Source organism: Polypterus senegalus, chromosome 6 (genome assembly GCF_016835505.1).
Source record: "Polypterus senegalus isolate Bchr_013 chromosome 6, ASM1683550v1, whole genome shotgun sequence".
NCBI lineage: Eukaryota > Metazoa > Chordata > Cladistia > Polypteriformes > Polypteridae > Polypterus > Polypterus senegalus.
The window spans coordinates 113010104-113022422 of record NC_053159.1 but is presented as its reverse complement, the minus strand read 5'-3'; the positions used below and the strand labels follow the sequence as shown (position 1 = coordinate 113022422).

Sequence of the window (12319 nt, the reverse complement as noted above, 5' to 3'; positions counted from 1 at the left end):
TACACACACACACACATACTCTCTACACATTGATATTGTTTTATATTTTTCTTTGCTTTAAAATTTTAAGATGTCTGATAAGAAATTCTCTTGACTGAATTCGTCTCACTTAAATCTTGAGGCGTGCTGACATGAACTTTGCAAATGCTAGAGGCTCCTGGGAGTTTTTGGTGTTTTCTGTGGTGTGAGAGTTAAATAAAAAAAAATACATTTCGCTCTTAAAAAACTTTTTTAGTTGCCGCTAAGAAACTGTGTGGGAAGTTTTTTTTCTTTTTATAACTTTTTTTTTTGCTTTTTTATTGCCCACACAAGAGCAAAAGTAGCTGGGTGTTTGGAGGTGTGATTGGAAAAGTTCCTTATACTGTACTTGTTCTTGTTGTCTGTATCTGAACTAGCATCGAGGAGGTAGGGTAGAAAGCAGCAGTAACTGATCGGAATCTGTAAATGCAAATAACCGTGTCTTAACATCGTTTCCTTAGTTTAAAAGAAAAGAAAAAAGTCCACGGATGACTTCAAAACAATAAAGGGGAAGGCTCAGCAGTGCAGCCAATCAGGCACAAGGGGCTGTAGTAGCAGATAAGGTAATAAAGTTTTATGTATTTGTTTATTTTAGATTGAACAGTTCTTAGCAGTCCAGAGGTAGAGCAGTTAAGAGGGCCACTGCGTAAGGGTTCATTAATACCAGGAAATACAAACACTGGAGTGGAGAGCTTTTAAGTAAGGACTAATAGGAGAGCAAAGTTAGGAGAGCAGACAAAAAAAGTAAAGTTAACCTCACAGAAGGACAAACAGCAGATACCTGAGAAGGAGAACAGTACAGGAGCTTAAGGGGACAAGATATAAAATAGCTGTAGCAGTTCTTAGTGTTGCCATTTAAGTTAAATAATATAATTTTAAGAAAAAAAAAAGTTAAGGCAGTTTTACTAATCCTAAATCATTTTTTTTTTATTTTATTGGTTTTATTAAAATCAAATAACATTCCATACAAACAAATCAAGTTTTACAAAAAATAGGTTTGAAACAAATCAACGCCCACCGCTGAGAAAGAGAGCTAGGCCAGCATAGTAAAACTTTAAGCAAGTAAAAATAAGTAAATAGATCTATACTAATAAAAGGCAAAGCCCTCACTGACTGACTGACTGACTCATCACTAATTCTCCAACTTCCCGTGTAGGTAGAAGGCTGAAATTTGGCAGGCTTATTCCTTACAGCTTACTTACAAAAGTTAAGGAGGTTTCATTTCAAAATTCTACGCGTAACGGTCATAACGGATGACAACGTCTGCCATGTTGAACTTTCTTATTTATGGCCCCATCTTCACAAAATTTGGTAGGCAGCTTCCTTGTGCTAACCAAAACCAATGTACATACTTATTTCAGTGGTATGACGCCACTGTCGGCCGCCATATTGAACTTTCCAACGTCACTAATTCTCCAACTTCCCGTGGAGGTAGAAGGCTGAAATTTGGCAGGCTCATTCCTTACAGCTTACTTACAGAAGTTAAGCAGGTTTCATTTCAAAATTCTATGCGTAACGGTCATAACGGTTGAAAACGTTAGCCATGTTGAACTTTCTTATTTATGGCCCCATCTTCACGAAATTTAGTAGCTGGCTTCCCGGAGCTAACCGAAACCGATGTATGTACTTATTTCGGTGATATGATGCCACTGTCAGCCACCATATTGAACTTTCCAACGTCACTAATTCTCCAACTTCGCGTGTAGGTAGAAAACTGAAATTTGGCAGGCTTATTCATTAAAGCTTACTTACAAATGTTGTGGGCACGAGAGAGAGCATCAACGTTGGCATGGAGAGAACCCTTACGATGAATAAGCGAAAACTTGTAAGGTTGAAGGTCAAGAAACCACCTAGTGACCCGTGAATTCGACTCCTTGTGAAGGGCCATCCACTGTAAAGGAGCATGATCCGTCACTAGAGTGAACTCCCGGCCTAAGAGGTAGTACCTCAACTGCGTAATCACCCATTTGATCGCAAAGGCTTCTCTTTCCACCGCTGCATACCTGGTCTCTCGATCCAACAGTTTCAGGCTCAGGTACATGATGGGGTGTTCAACACCATCGACGCTTTGGCTGAGCACTGCACCCAGGCCTGTGGCCGAAGCGTCCATCTGGAGAATAAAAGGGAGAGAAAAATTAGGAGCTTTTAATATTGGTGCTGACGTAAGAGCCTGTTTTAAGTCACTAAATGCAGTGTCCGCCTTGTCAGTCCATACCATATGATTAGGAGCCCTCTTCTTTGTAAGATCCGTCAAAGGCGCCGCTCTCTGAAAACCGAGGTACAAACCAGAGGTAGTACCCGGCCAACCCGAGAAAGGCTTGGACCTGCCTCTTGGTTTTCGGACGGGACCATTTAACAATGGCATCTATTTTTGAACACTGTGGTTTCACAATACCCCGAGCCACGAGGTAGCCCAAATATTTAGCTTCTTTCAATCCAAAAAAACATTTCTTGGGATTAATACAAAGCCCGGCTTCTCCCAGTGTCCGCAATACCGCAGTGACCTGCTGTACGTGTTCCTTCCATGTACTGGAATAGATGACTACGTCATCCAGATAGGCTTCACTATACGCATTATGGGGTTGGAGCACTTTGTCCACTAGACGCAGGAAAGTCGCAGGAGCCCCATGTAACCCGAATGGAAGAACACGATACTGCCAGTGTCCGCTAGGAGTGCTGCACGCTTGAACTTCACGGAGTCCATTAAAGGAATCTGCCAGTACCCTTTTGTCATGTCAAGTGTGGTCAAAAATTCAGCTTGTCCAAGTCTCTCGAGGAGGTCATCCACGCGAGGCATGGGATAAGCATCAAAAAGGGAGACCTGGTTAAGCTGACGGAAGTCATTGCAAAACCTCCAACTGCCGTCAGGCTTACTAACTAAGACAAATGGGCTGGACCAGAGACTATAACTTTCCTCAATCACTCCTAGTTCCAGCATCCGCTTGATTTCCAGTTCCACTTCTGCTTTCTTTGCCTCAGGAAGTCTATAGGGGCGCTCTCGGACTATAACCCCTGGTTCGTGCGCAATCAGAGAGGTCCGTCTGGGTTTTTCACTCACCACCTCTGAGACGGACAGGATAGCTGATTCCAGCTCCCATCTTTGTCTATAGGTTAATTCCACTCCAAAATTAAGGGTGTCTATATGAGCAAGGAATGAGCAGGGCTGAGCGGAGGAGGGATCTGGTTCCCTCTCCTTCCACGGCTTCAGCAAGTTCACATGATAAACCCGCTCAGTTGGTCTACGATTGGATTGTTTCACCAAACAGTCAACCAATCCTTTTCTCTCCTTAATTTCATAAGGTCCTTGCCAATGGATGAGTAATTTAGAATGAGAGGTGGGAAATAATACTATGACACGATCTCCCAGCTGGAATTCTCGGGAGTGTCGTGCCACAATCGTAATAACGGGCCTGTGCTGCTTGTGCCTCTTCCATATGACTTTTTAAAATAGGTCGCATTTTCTCAAATCTATCGTGTAACTGTGCGATATATTCCAAAATATTTGTAGAGGGAAGAACCTCTCCTTCCCAACCTTCTTTCAAAATATCCAATATACCTCGGGATTGTCGTCTGTATAATAATTCAAAAGGAGAGAACCCCATAGAGGCTTGTGGGACTTCCCGATAGGCAAAGAGAACGAGGGGGAGGAGTTGATCCCAATTCCTCCCATCCCCGCTGACCACCTTGCGAAGCATCTGCTTGAGAGTCTGATTAAACCTCTCCACTAGACCGTCGGTTTGAGGATGATACACCGCGGTCTTTAAGTGCTTTATTTTCAGTAACTTGGCCGTTTCCCTGAACGTCTCTGAGGTAAAAAGTGTTCCGTGGTTCGTTAGGACTTCTTTAGGAATACCAACACGTGCAAATACTCCTACTAGTTCCCGTGCAATTGCTTTAGATGTAGCTGAGCACAATGGAACAGCTTCTGGATATTGGTTTCACATAATCCACGAGGACTAATATATTTTTATGTCCTAGGGCTGAGGGCTCCAAGGGTCCTACAATATCGACCCCGATACGTTCAAAAGGGGACATCAATTAAGGGAAGGGGAACAAGAGGAGCACAGTCCTTTCTAGGAATTTGCCGCAATTGACATTCTGGACAAGAAATACAAAAACGGCGAACCTCCTCGTTAATTCCTGGCCAATAAAATCTGAGCTTAATCCGCTCTAAAGTTTTTTCGGAGCCTAAATGGCCTCCAAGGAGGTGGGCGTGAGCTAATTCACAAACCTGCTGCCGGTAAATTCACAGAATTAACAACAGTTTCCGAATCTCCGCCCCATGTTCCATGACCCGATATAATAGATCATTTTGTATTACAAAGTGAGGTCCTTGTAGCATGGGCTGGTGTGTGCGTTGGCCGTTGACAAGGACTACTGCATTTTTTGCAAATTTTAGGGAGTCATCACTCCACTGCTCCCTTTTAAAAGAAGCCGGTGTTTGTTTGAACTGAAAGTAAATGTCGAAGAGAGGGTCCGGTCTGACCTCAAGGGGAGGGCATTCCTCCCGAATCTTCGCGGCGCGGGTGGATGACGTATTCACCTGCGACGGACCAGGAATCTCTCCATCCTCCTCGTGGGCTTCCGTATCTCTCTCCGCCGGCTAGGTACACGGCGTGGAGACAGCTTGAGACGAGTTATCTCCATCTACAACAAGGCCTAAGTTTTTATCAGGAGTAGTCAATAGTTTACCGCATTTATTTTCTGACCAGTCCCGTCCTAGAATCGCTGAGAAGGGACAATTGGGTGGATCGCCATGGGATGTTTTTTTAGCACAAAACACAGGGCGGTGTTGTATATTCGGATGTCTCCGTGAATACATTTAATACTGGTCTTTTTTTTAATTCTCTGTCGCGGTAAAACATATCGGCAATCAACAATGGAAACGTTGCTGCTGGAATCAAACAGTGCAAGGAGTTTATAACCATTAATGACTACATACTGTATCCTGTATTTAAACACGTCAGGGGGTTGGCAAGAGCACACAAACTATCTCCCCCCTTCCACCTACATCCCGCCTCGCTCCCAGGTAGGTTGCACGCCCGGTGGCCCAGGAACTCAGAAACAGGCTCCGATGTATGTGCAAGAGACTTATTCAGTAGGATGTGATCTCTAAGAAATCCACTAGAGGGCTGTTCTGCTCTCCCAGATTTTGAGACTGGCTTGGGTGTTTTCAAGAGCTTTATAAGCTCTTCCATAGAATGGAATTCACCCCAGCCCAGCTGGGCAAAGTTTTTAGGGAGACCTTTTAAAAAGAGGAGACAGGCTACCTGTTGAACTATTTGGCATGTGGTTAATTCAAATGGCCTTAGCCATACAGCCACCTTCTCCCAGAGGGCCATACCCTGCTCCTGGACTGATCTCTCTGGATCAAGTGTCCAGTTTTTTTATTATTTTAACCTGCTGGACTGGGGATAGCCCATATTTATCTGGGACCTCAGTCCCAATGGGCGGCTCAGCTCTCTCCTCTGAGATAATACAGTATAATAAGCCCTTTTTGTTTCATCCCCAGAAACCAGCCTACGCCCGTATGTCCCCTTCACATTCTCCATTTGGTAAGTTATAAGCCCGGGGTTGTATTTGAGGAGCAGAGCCTGTACTAAGTCCTTCCTGACCCCCAAATGCACTCTCCCCCGAAGAAACTCGGCACCGGTACTTTCCTACCTGGTTCATTATATGTCAGAGTCCCGTTTTCTTCTGGGACTTCATCCTACCGACTACGGCACTGTCATAAAAACGAGTCCAAGACATTATAAAGGTTTGGGGCAGCCACCCGTATATTGTTTTTCCCAACTGCAAAAGGGTTTTCTTTATCAAACAAACGATGTGCATATCACAGAGTCCAAAACAGAACTGCTACAGTAGCCTAAGATGGAGGCTTTAAAGGTCTTGAGAGGAACTGATGTCATCAAAGGGGCCTGAACCTGCTGCCTCCTACTCGCACGTGTGTGACAATGCTTACAACACTTGATAGATGCCGAATGTCACTTCAACACAAGTCCTGCAAATACTATCGTAATTGAAACAAACCATGAAACTCAAACCGATTATGACAGCAGCAATCCAAGCTGTGAGATTTGAGACAAGATTACTTTTCACATGGCCGACTGTACGTTGCATGCTCAAGAGTAAGCTCAGCGCACAGCTTGGTCATATTACAACCGGAGGGCCGAACTCACAATGTGGTATACAAAGAAATCCTTAACAAATATTTATTGGTATACTTTCCCTCAGTTTAAAAAGGTTTAATTTTCTTCTTAATAAAACTTTTAAGGCAGTACTTCGCCACTGCAAAGCGCGGGTATTTTGCTAGTAAATTAATAAATGAATAAAAATAAATGGAGTCCAAAAAAAAAAAAAGGGAAGAGAATCTGCTTCCTCAATCTAAATTATAAGATCCTGCCAGATCCTCTAAGTGCGAATATGATTTTTTCCAATTTCAAATAGTATATAACATCAGTTGCCACTGACTTAGAATAGGAGAGTTAGGGTTCTTCCAATTGAGCAAGATAAGTCTACGTGTCAATAGTGAAGTAAAGGCAATCACGGTTTGTTTGCCCTTCTCCACTTTAAGACCATCTGGAAGTACACCAAACACGTGGATTAGGAGGTATTGTGACTCCGAGGCTGACTGAAAGGCATTTAAAGATTTTGGTCCAGAATGATGTTAATTTGGTGCATGCCCAAAACATATGGCCCAATGAGGCTGGACTTGATTGCAACGTTCGCAGATTGGGTCTTGCCCTGGAAACATTTTGGACAATTTTAAACGAGACAGATGTGCTTGATATATAATTTTGAGTTGAATAATTGAATTCTTGGAGCTGAAATGAATTCTGTGCATTGCTACCTTCGACTCCTTTTCTGAGATGTTGAATGAGAGATCCTTTTCCCACTGTACTCTGTAATCTTTAAAAGGGAGTGACTTTAAAATGTTAAATTATATTACAGAAATGCTGTCGGAGTCCTGAAGACTGATCAATATTTTTTCTGGAATAGAAATAGATGGGAGGTGAAGGAAATTTTGCAGATTTTGTTTAACAAAGTTTCTAATTTGAAGGTAGTGAAAGAAATGTGTTGCTGGAAAGTTAAATTTGAAGTGTAATTGTTCATAGGACGTGAAGACATTGTCTATGTACACATCTCTAAGCGATTTAATCCCGAATGTTTTCCAGATATTAAAAACTGTGTACGTTTTAGAGGGTGGAAAATGGTGGTTCTCATGCAGAGGTGCCACAGATAAAAGCTTCTCCATCTTAAAATACTTCCTACTTTGGCTTCATATTCTGAGTGAGTAAAGCACAATTGGGTTGTTAGTATATTGGCGATGACTTGTACTTATTGGGGTACAAAGCAAGGAATATAAAGAAGTACTGCACGATTTTATTTGTATTGCGGACCAAGCCTGTGTCTGTTCATCTATCTGTGTCAATATCCAAGTTTTTATAGCTTGTATATTCGCCACCTAGTAATTAAATTTAAAGTCAGGTAGACCCTGCCTCCTTCCGCCTTAAGTCTTTGTTGGGTCGCCCTTTAGATACGTGGAGGTTTTGAATTACCAATTAAATGAGGTGATGATTGAATCTAATTTCTTAAAAAAATATTTATTGATATATATTGGAATGTTTTATAATAGAAAAAGAAGCTTAGAAAGGATATTCATCTTGACCAGGGGTGCCCAATGCATCGATCAAGATCATCCGGTAGATCGCGTTGCATTCAAAAAAAATTTTTTAAACGTTAGTCTATCATATATCCTCCCTATAGCATTTGCCACTTGATTGCCATACAGGGTGGCCAGTCTGAGATCTTCTTCTAACACAATGATCATCAAGCACGCATGATCAAACACGCGAGCTACTGCAAAACTCCGGCTGTGATCTAGTTAGCCTTGCAATTTATATCGACTAAAGACGGGATATGAAAAAAAAAATTGTTTGGGGAGGGTATGAGGGTATAGGCTGGATGTGGAATTGGAAGAGGATTTTTTTTCTCACAATGTCACAATCGAAGTGCGTTTGTCTGACATCTGAGGTTCGATCCCCGATGAGGGGTGCAGTGAGTGTGTACGCCTGATGAGCCCAAAATAGGGCGAAACATGTGTCGCGTACTCTTTGCATTGTTTGATAGTTAACTATGTAACATTCTATGATCTGCTTCTCGCAACTGAGAGGGCACCCGTGACGAATGTTTGCTGACTTGCAGACCAACCACATGCGTTACCTAGTAGGTAACCACCCATACAATAGATTGTGATTCATACTTCGAATGCTATGAATGTATGTATGTATGTGTATATATATATATATATATATATATATATATAATTTTTAATGTAGGTAGATAATTTCGACCTGGTCATTTTAAAAGTAGCTCGCAAGCCGAAAAAGTGTGGGCACCCCTGATCTTGACAATGTTAATTCTTCCAGTTAAAGTGGGATTGGAGGGTAGACCATCTATGTAAGTCTTGCTTCATTTTTTTCATGCAGACAGCTACATTTTGTTGATAAAGAGCTTTATCTTTGTTTGTAAAGTCTGCTTTTAAAGTTAGCCTAAAACTCTTTGTTGTTAAGTATTAAGCAACAATATAATTGTCTATATAGCTACCATTTCAACAAATTCTTTTTAAAGAGAAAATACTGGATCATATTCAGAGATTTATCTGACCATTTTATAGGAGACAGTTGTCAGTTTTATTTTTCAAGGCTTACCAGCAAGCTGTTCTCCTGTCGAAGGGATGTACAAGACTTTTCCAGCTCATCTAAAGCTCGGAGCAGCTCAGCATTTTGCTTTACCAAGTAAGTGTAGTCTGTGCCATTCTGAAAGAGACAGAAGCAATCATGTACACTATTTAATAATAAACTATTAGTGCTGCATCCTAGTACAGCTAAATGCCACCTTAATCTCCCTCACAAAAGACAGTAGTTTTTGTGTCTTAATACAATTCTTGGTAAATCTGTTAAGGGCAGATTCATCCGCTTTCGTATAACAAGTAGACACACTCTTTTCTTAAATTGAATACCTTATTAATCACCTTGAAAATAATAATTATATAGGTTTCTTGATCCTGATAAGATCCCATAATTCACAGCATCTTATTCCAAGTCATAATAAAATGGCTGTTGCTCACATTAAAAAATAATGCTGTTTCTTTTTGTTACACATCTGCATTCACATATACATTATCTAAAATGTAAAGTAAGGTGTGAATATTTTTTTAATGTTTGAGTCTTAGGCACTGCTACTCCGCTGATTCTAATCCATGTGAATTTGAAAATGTATAATAATGCAGCTGCCATAAAACAAATAACATTATAAGGGATTAACAGCAAGTAATAATGTAAACAAAGCAGAAACAAAACCTTGTAGCCATCCTGGGTCCTCTTGAATGGAGAGCTGACATTATTTTTTTTTATTCTATTTAGAATTAAAAAGTTGGCTTCACTTGGCTTGTAGCAATGTATTAGGAAGGCCCAAACCCCCAACCATCACCTTTCACCAAGTGCACCTGCCAATCACTGCTCACTCTCTCTCTATCTCTCAGAGTCAGGGCTCCTTGTCACCTAATGACTTGCATGATATAGCATCCATCCATGCAGGTAATATTTTCTCTGTCTCATTTGTGCTAATACCTCTCTCTATTTCCTACTGGAGCTTGCAGGTCACTTTTAGGGTTTACTGATTCCTAGCAGTTCCACGGAACCTACATTGACATGTACAGGAACTCCTGCTATGAGTGTGTTTATCTCCGTGTTCTAACAGTTTTCTATGATACTCAACCTTGATTTTGTGCCATTCTGGTGCCACGCTTGCTATGGCAGTATCCTGCCACTTAGGCACCCCTACATACAGTATGTTCATAATAATATTTACAAGTCCTAGTGTAGAGAACACAACCCTTTTTTATCCTGTTGTATATGCAAAATAATACTATTTAATACTGTTGATTGCCAAATTTGAAAAAGTGGGTGTTTTTTGTACCATATATCTCATGTTAGCTGGTGACCATGTTTTGCTGAATATTTTCCTGGAAATATGACCTGCGGCTGGCATAGGTGAACTCTTTTAGGTCAGTGTGACAGAGCTACAGCAGCCATACACAGAACTTTCATGTGTGCATACTCTAAGATCGTTGCCGATCTGCTTCACACATGCATGACGTCACACCACTTTTAAGTACTCCAGCTGAATTTCCACCCTGCAAACATTATAAAAAACACTTGTAGAATTGCCATTTTAGAAGTACAGTGGAACCTCGGTTCACGACCATAATTCGTTCCAAAACTGGTCGTAAACCGATTTGGTTGTGAACCAAATTAATTTCCCCCATAAGATTGTATGTATATACAATTAATCCATTCCAGACCATACGAACTGTATGTAAATATATTTTTTTAAAGATTTTTAAGCACACATGTAGTTAATTATACCAACAGAATGCACAGTGTAATAGTAAACTAAATGTAAAAAAACTGAATAACACTGAGAAAACCCTGAACAACAGAGAAAACTAACACTGCAAGAGTCTGCGCTGTAGCGCTACGAACCGCTTGTTAAAAAAACTTTTTTTTTTAATGAGTTTTAAGCACAGGGAAAAAAATGAACATTTCTAAAATACGTAATTTAATAAACCACCAAGAAAAGTTACAATGCAGCAATGCATGCTAAGAACCGATCGTAGTAAACAGAAGTGAAGTGGAGGTTAAAATCCAATAGAAAAAATTCTTCATTAAATACAATAAGGTTAAAACAATGCTCAGATCTGTCTCTTTAAAAGCAAGCCTTATGCATCTAGCCGTGTCTCTCTCTCTCTCTTGTGTGTGTGTGATTGTCTCTCGTGTGTGTGTCTCTCTCTCTCGCTGCACAGGGAATGCATAGGGAGAGACTGAACACTTGTGGAAATCATCGGCGTGCACAAACCGAAAGGGAAACTGGCTTGTTCGTATACCTAGTCTGTGACCGTGAACAGATGCAAAAGTTTGGCGAACTTTTTGGTCGTAAACCGATTTGTATGTGTTCCGAAATGTTCGTGAACCGAGGTTCCACTGTACATTAGCTGACTGCAATGAGAATATTATGAATACTGCCACCTGATATATAACACTGATTCCTGTGAGCTGGCAGGACAATTTACTATGTGCCACAATTATGAGCCAAAACAGGTCTTAAAGGAAAAAAAAAGGAGACCAGCCCCATTAAGTAATAATAAACAAACATTTATTTCTATTTACAAGGAGTTTACAAAGCATCTGCACAAAAACGTGTTCCAGCTACACCCAAAACCACAACTTCAAACAGTGGAATAAGCCAATACAACACCAGGGCTTCATGGCATGGCCAATATGTTTCCCAAGGTTGGAATGTTGTGAGTGCAATGAATTATATCTTATTTAGTGGTTTCTAGTTTATGGCCATTTGTTTTATTTTGTTTGTGCCTTTCCATCTGTGTCTTTTGTTGTTTGAAGCATCGTGGCTCAGTATTTAGCACTACTGCCCAACAGCACATACAGTCATGGCCGAAAATATTAGCACCCCTGGAATTTTCCCAAAAAATGCACCATTTACAAATGTTTTGGTATACACATGTTTATTTCCTTTATGTGCATTGGAACAACACAAAAAACAGAGAAAAAAGGCCAAATCTGACATCATTTCACACACTTTCACAGTATTCTAAACTAGACAGATGTGACTGATTCAAATTAAATTAACATAACACCCTCAAAACTTAATCCCTTTCAGGGTTGTGAAAGTGTAAGCCTGGGTGGATGGAAAGAACCAACTCAGGACAGCATGCCAGTCCATTTATGTGACTACTCACACTACACACTTACAATCACTTTTAACAGGCCAATTTAAAAATTAAAATTTGGGGGTGCTAGTGGGATGAAAACAGAACTGCGCAGACAAAAACCCACAAAGACACTTGCAGAACTTGCAAAATCCATACACACAACAACTTGGCCCTGAGACCATGAGGTAGCAGTTTTAAACATTACACCACCATTGATCTTGGTCCAGGATCTGCTTGTAAAAATAATAACATTTAGATTGTTGAAGTGTGATCGTGACTGAGAGAAGTAAAACAAAAAAAAAAAGCTAACTTTTACAAGTTCTATAAATTTACACCGGCTGTTACAAACACAAATCAAATGCTTTTTATTTATTTATGGTTTTATTGTATAATATTAACAATAAGAACAGGTCACTATTCAAAACGGTAAATTTGCGGGAGAGCTGGTTTTGTATTCATGACCTCTGGATTCCTACTGCTACACCATGGAAGCTGTCGCATTGCACT

The 12319-nt window shown here is 40.6% G+C and overlaps 1 protein-coding gene across 5 annotated transcripts in view; it reads right to left on the bottom strand.

The window, feature by feature from the left end:
• The window catches only part of LOC120531412 (RIMS-binding protein 2-like), a 374849-nt gene that overhangs the window by 164725 nt on the left and 197805 nt on the right, over window positions 1-12319 (bottom strand). For 4 of the 5 annotated variants that reach the window (XM_039756810.1, XM_039756806.1, XM_039756807.1 and 1 more), the window contains one exon: window positions 8730-8837. The exons of the other annotated variant lie outside the window; for it this stretch is intronic. In XM_039756810.1, coding sequence (XP_039612744.1) covers window positions 8730-8837 — 108 coding nt within the window. The remainder of the gene's footprint in view (window positions 1-8729; window positions 8838-12319) is intronic. 5 annotated transcript variants of the gene reach the window in all.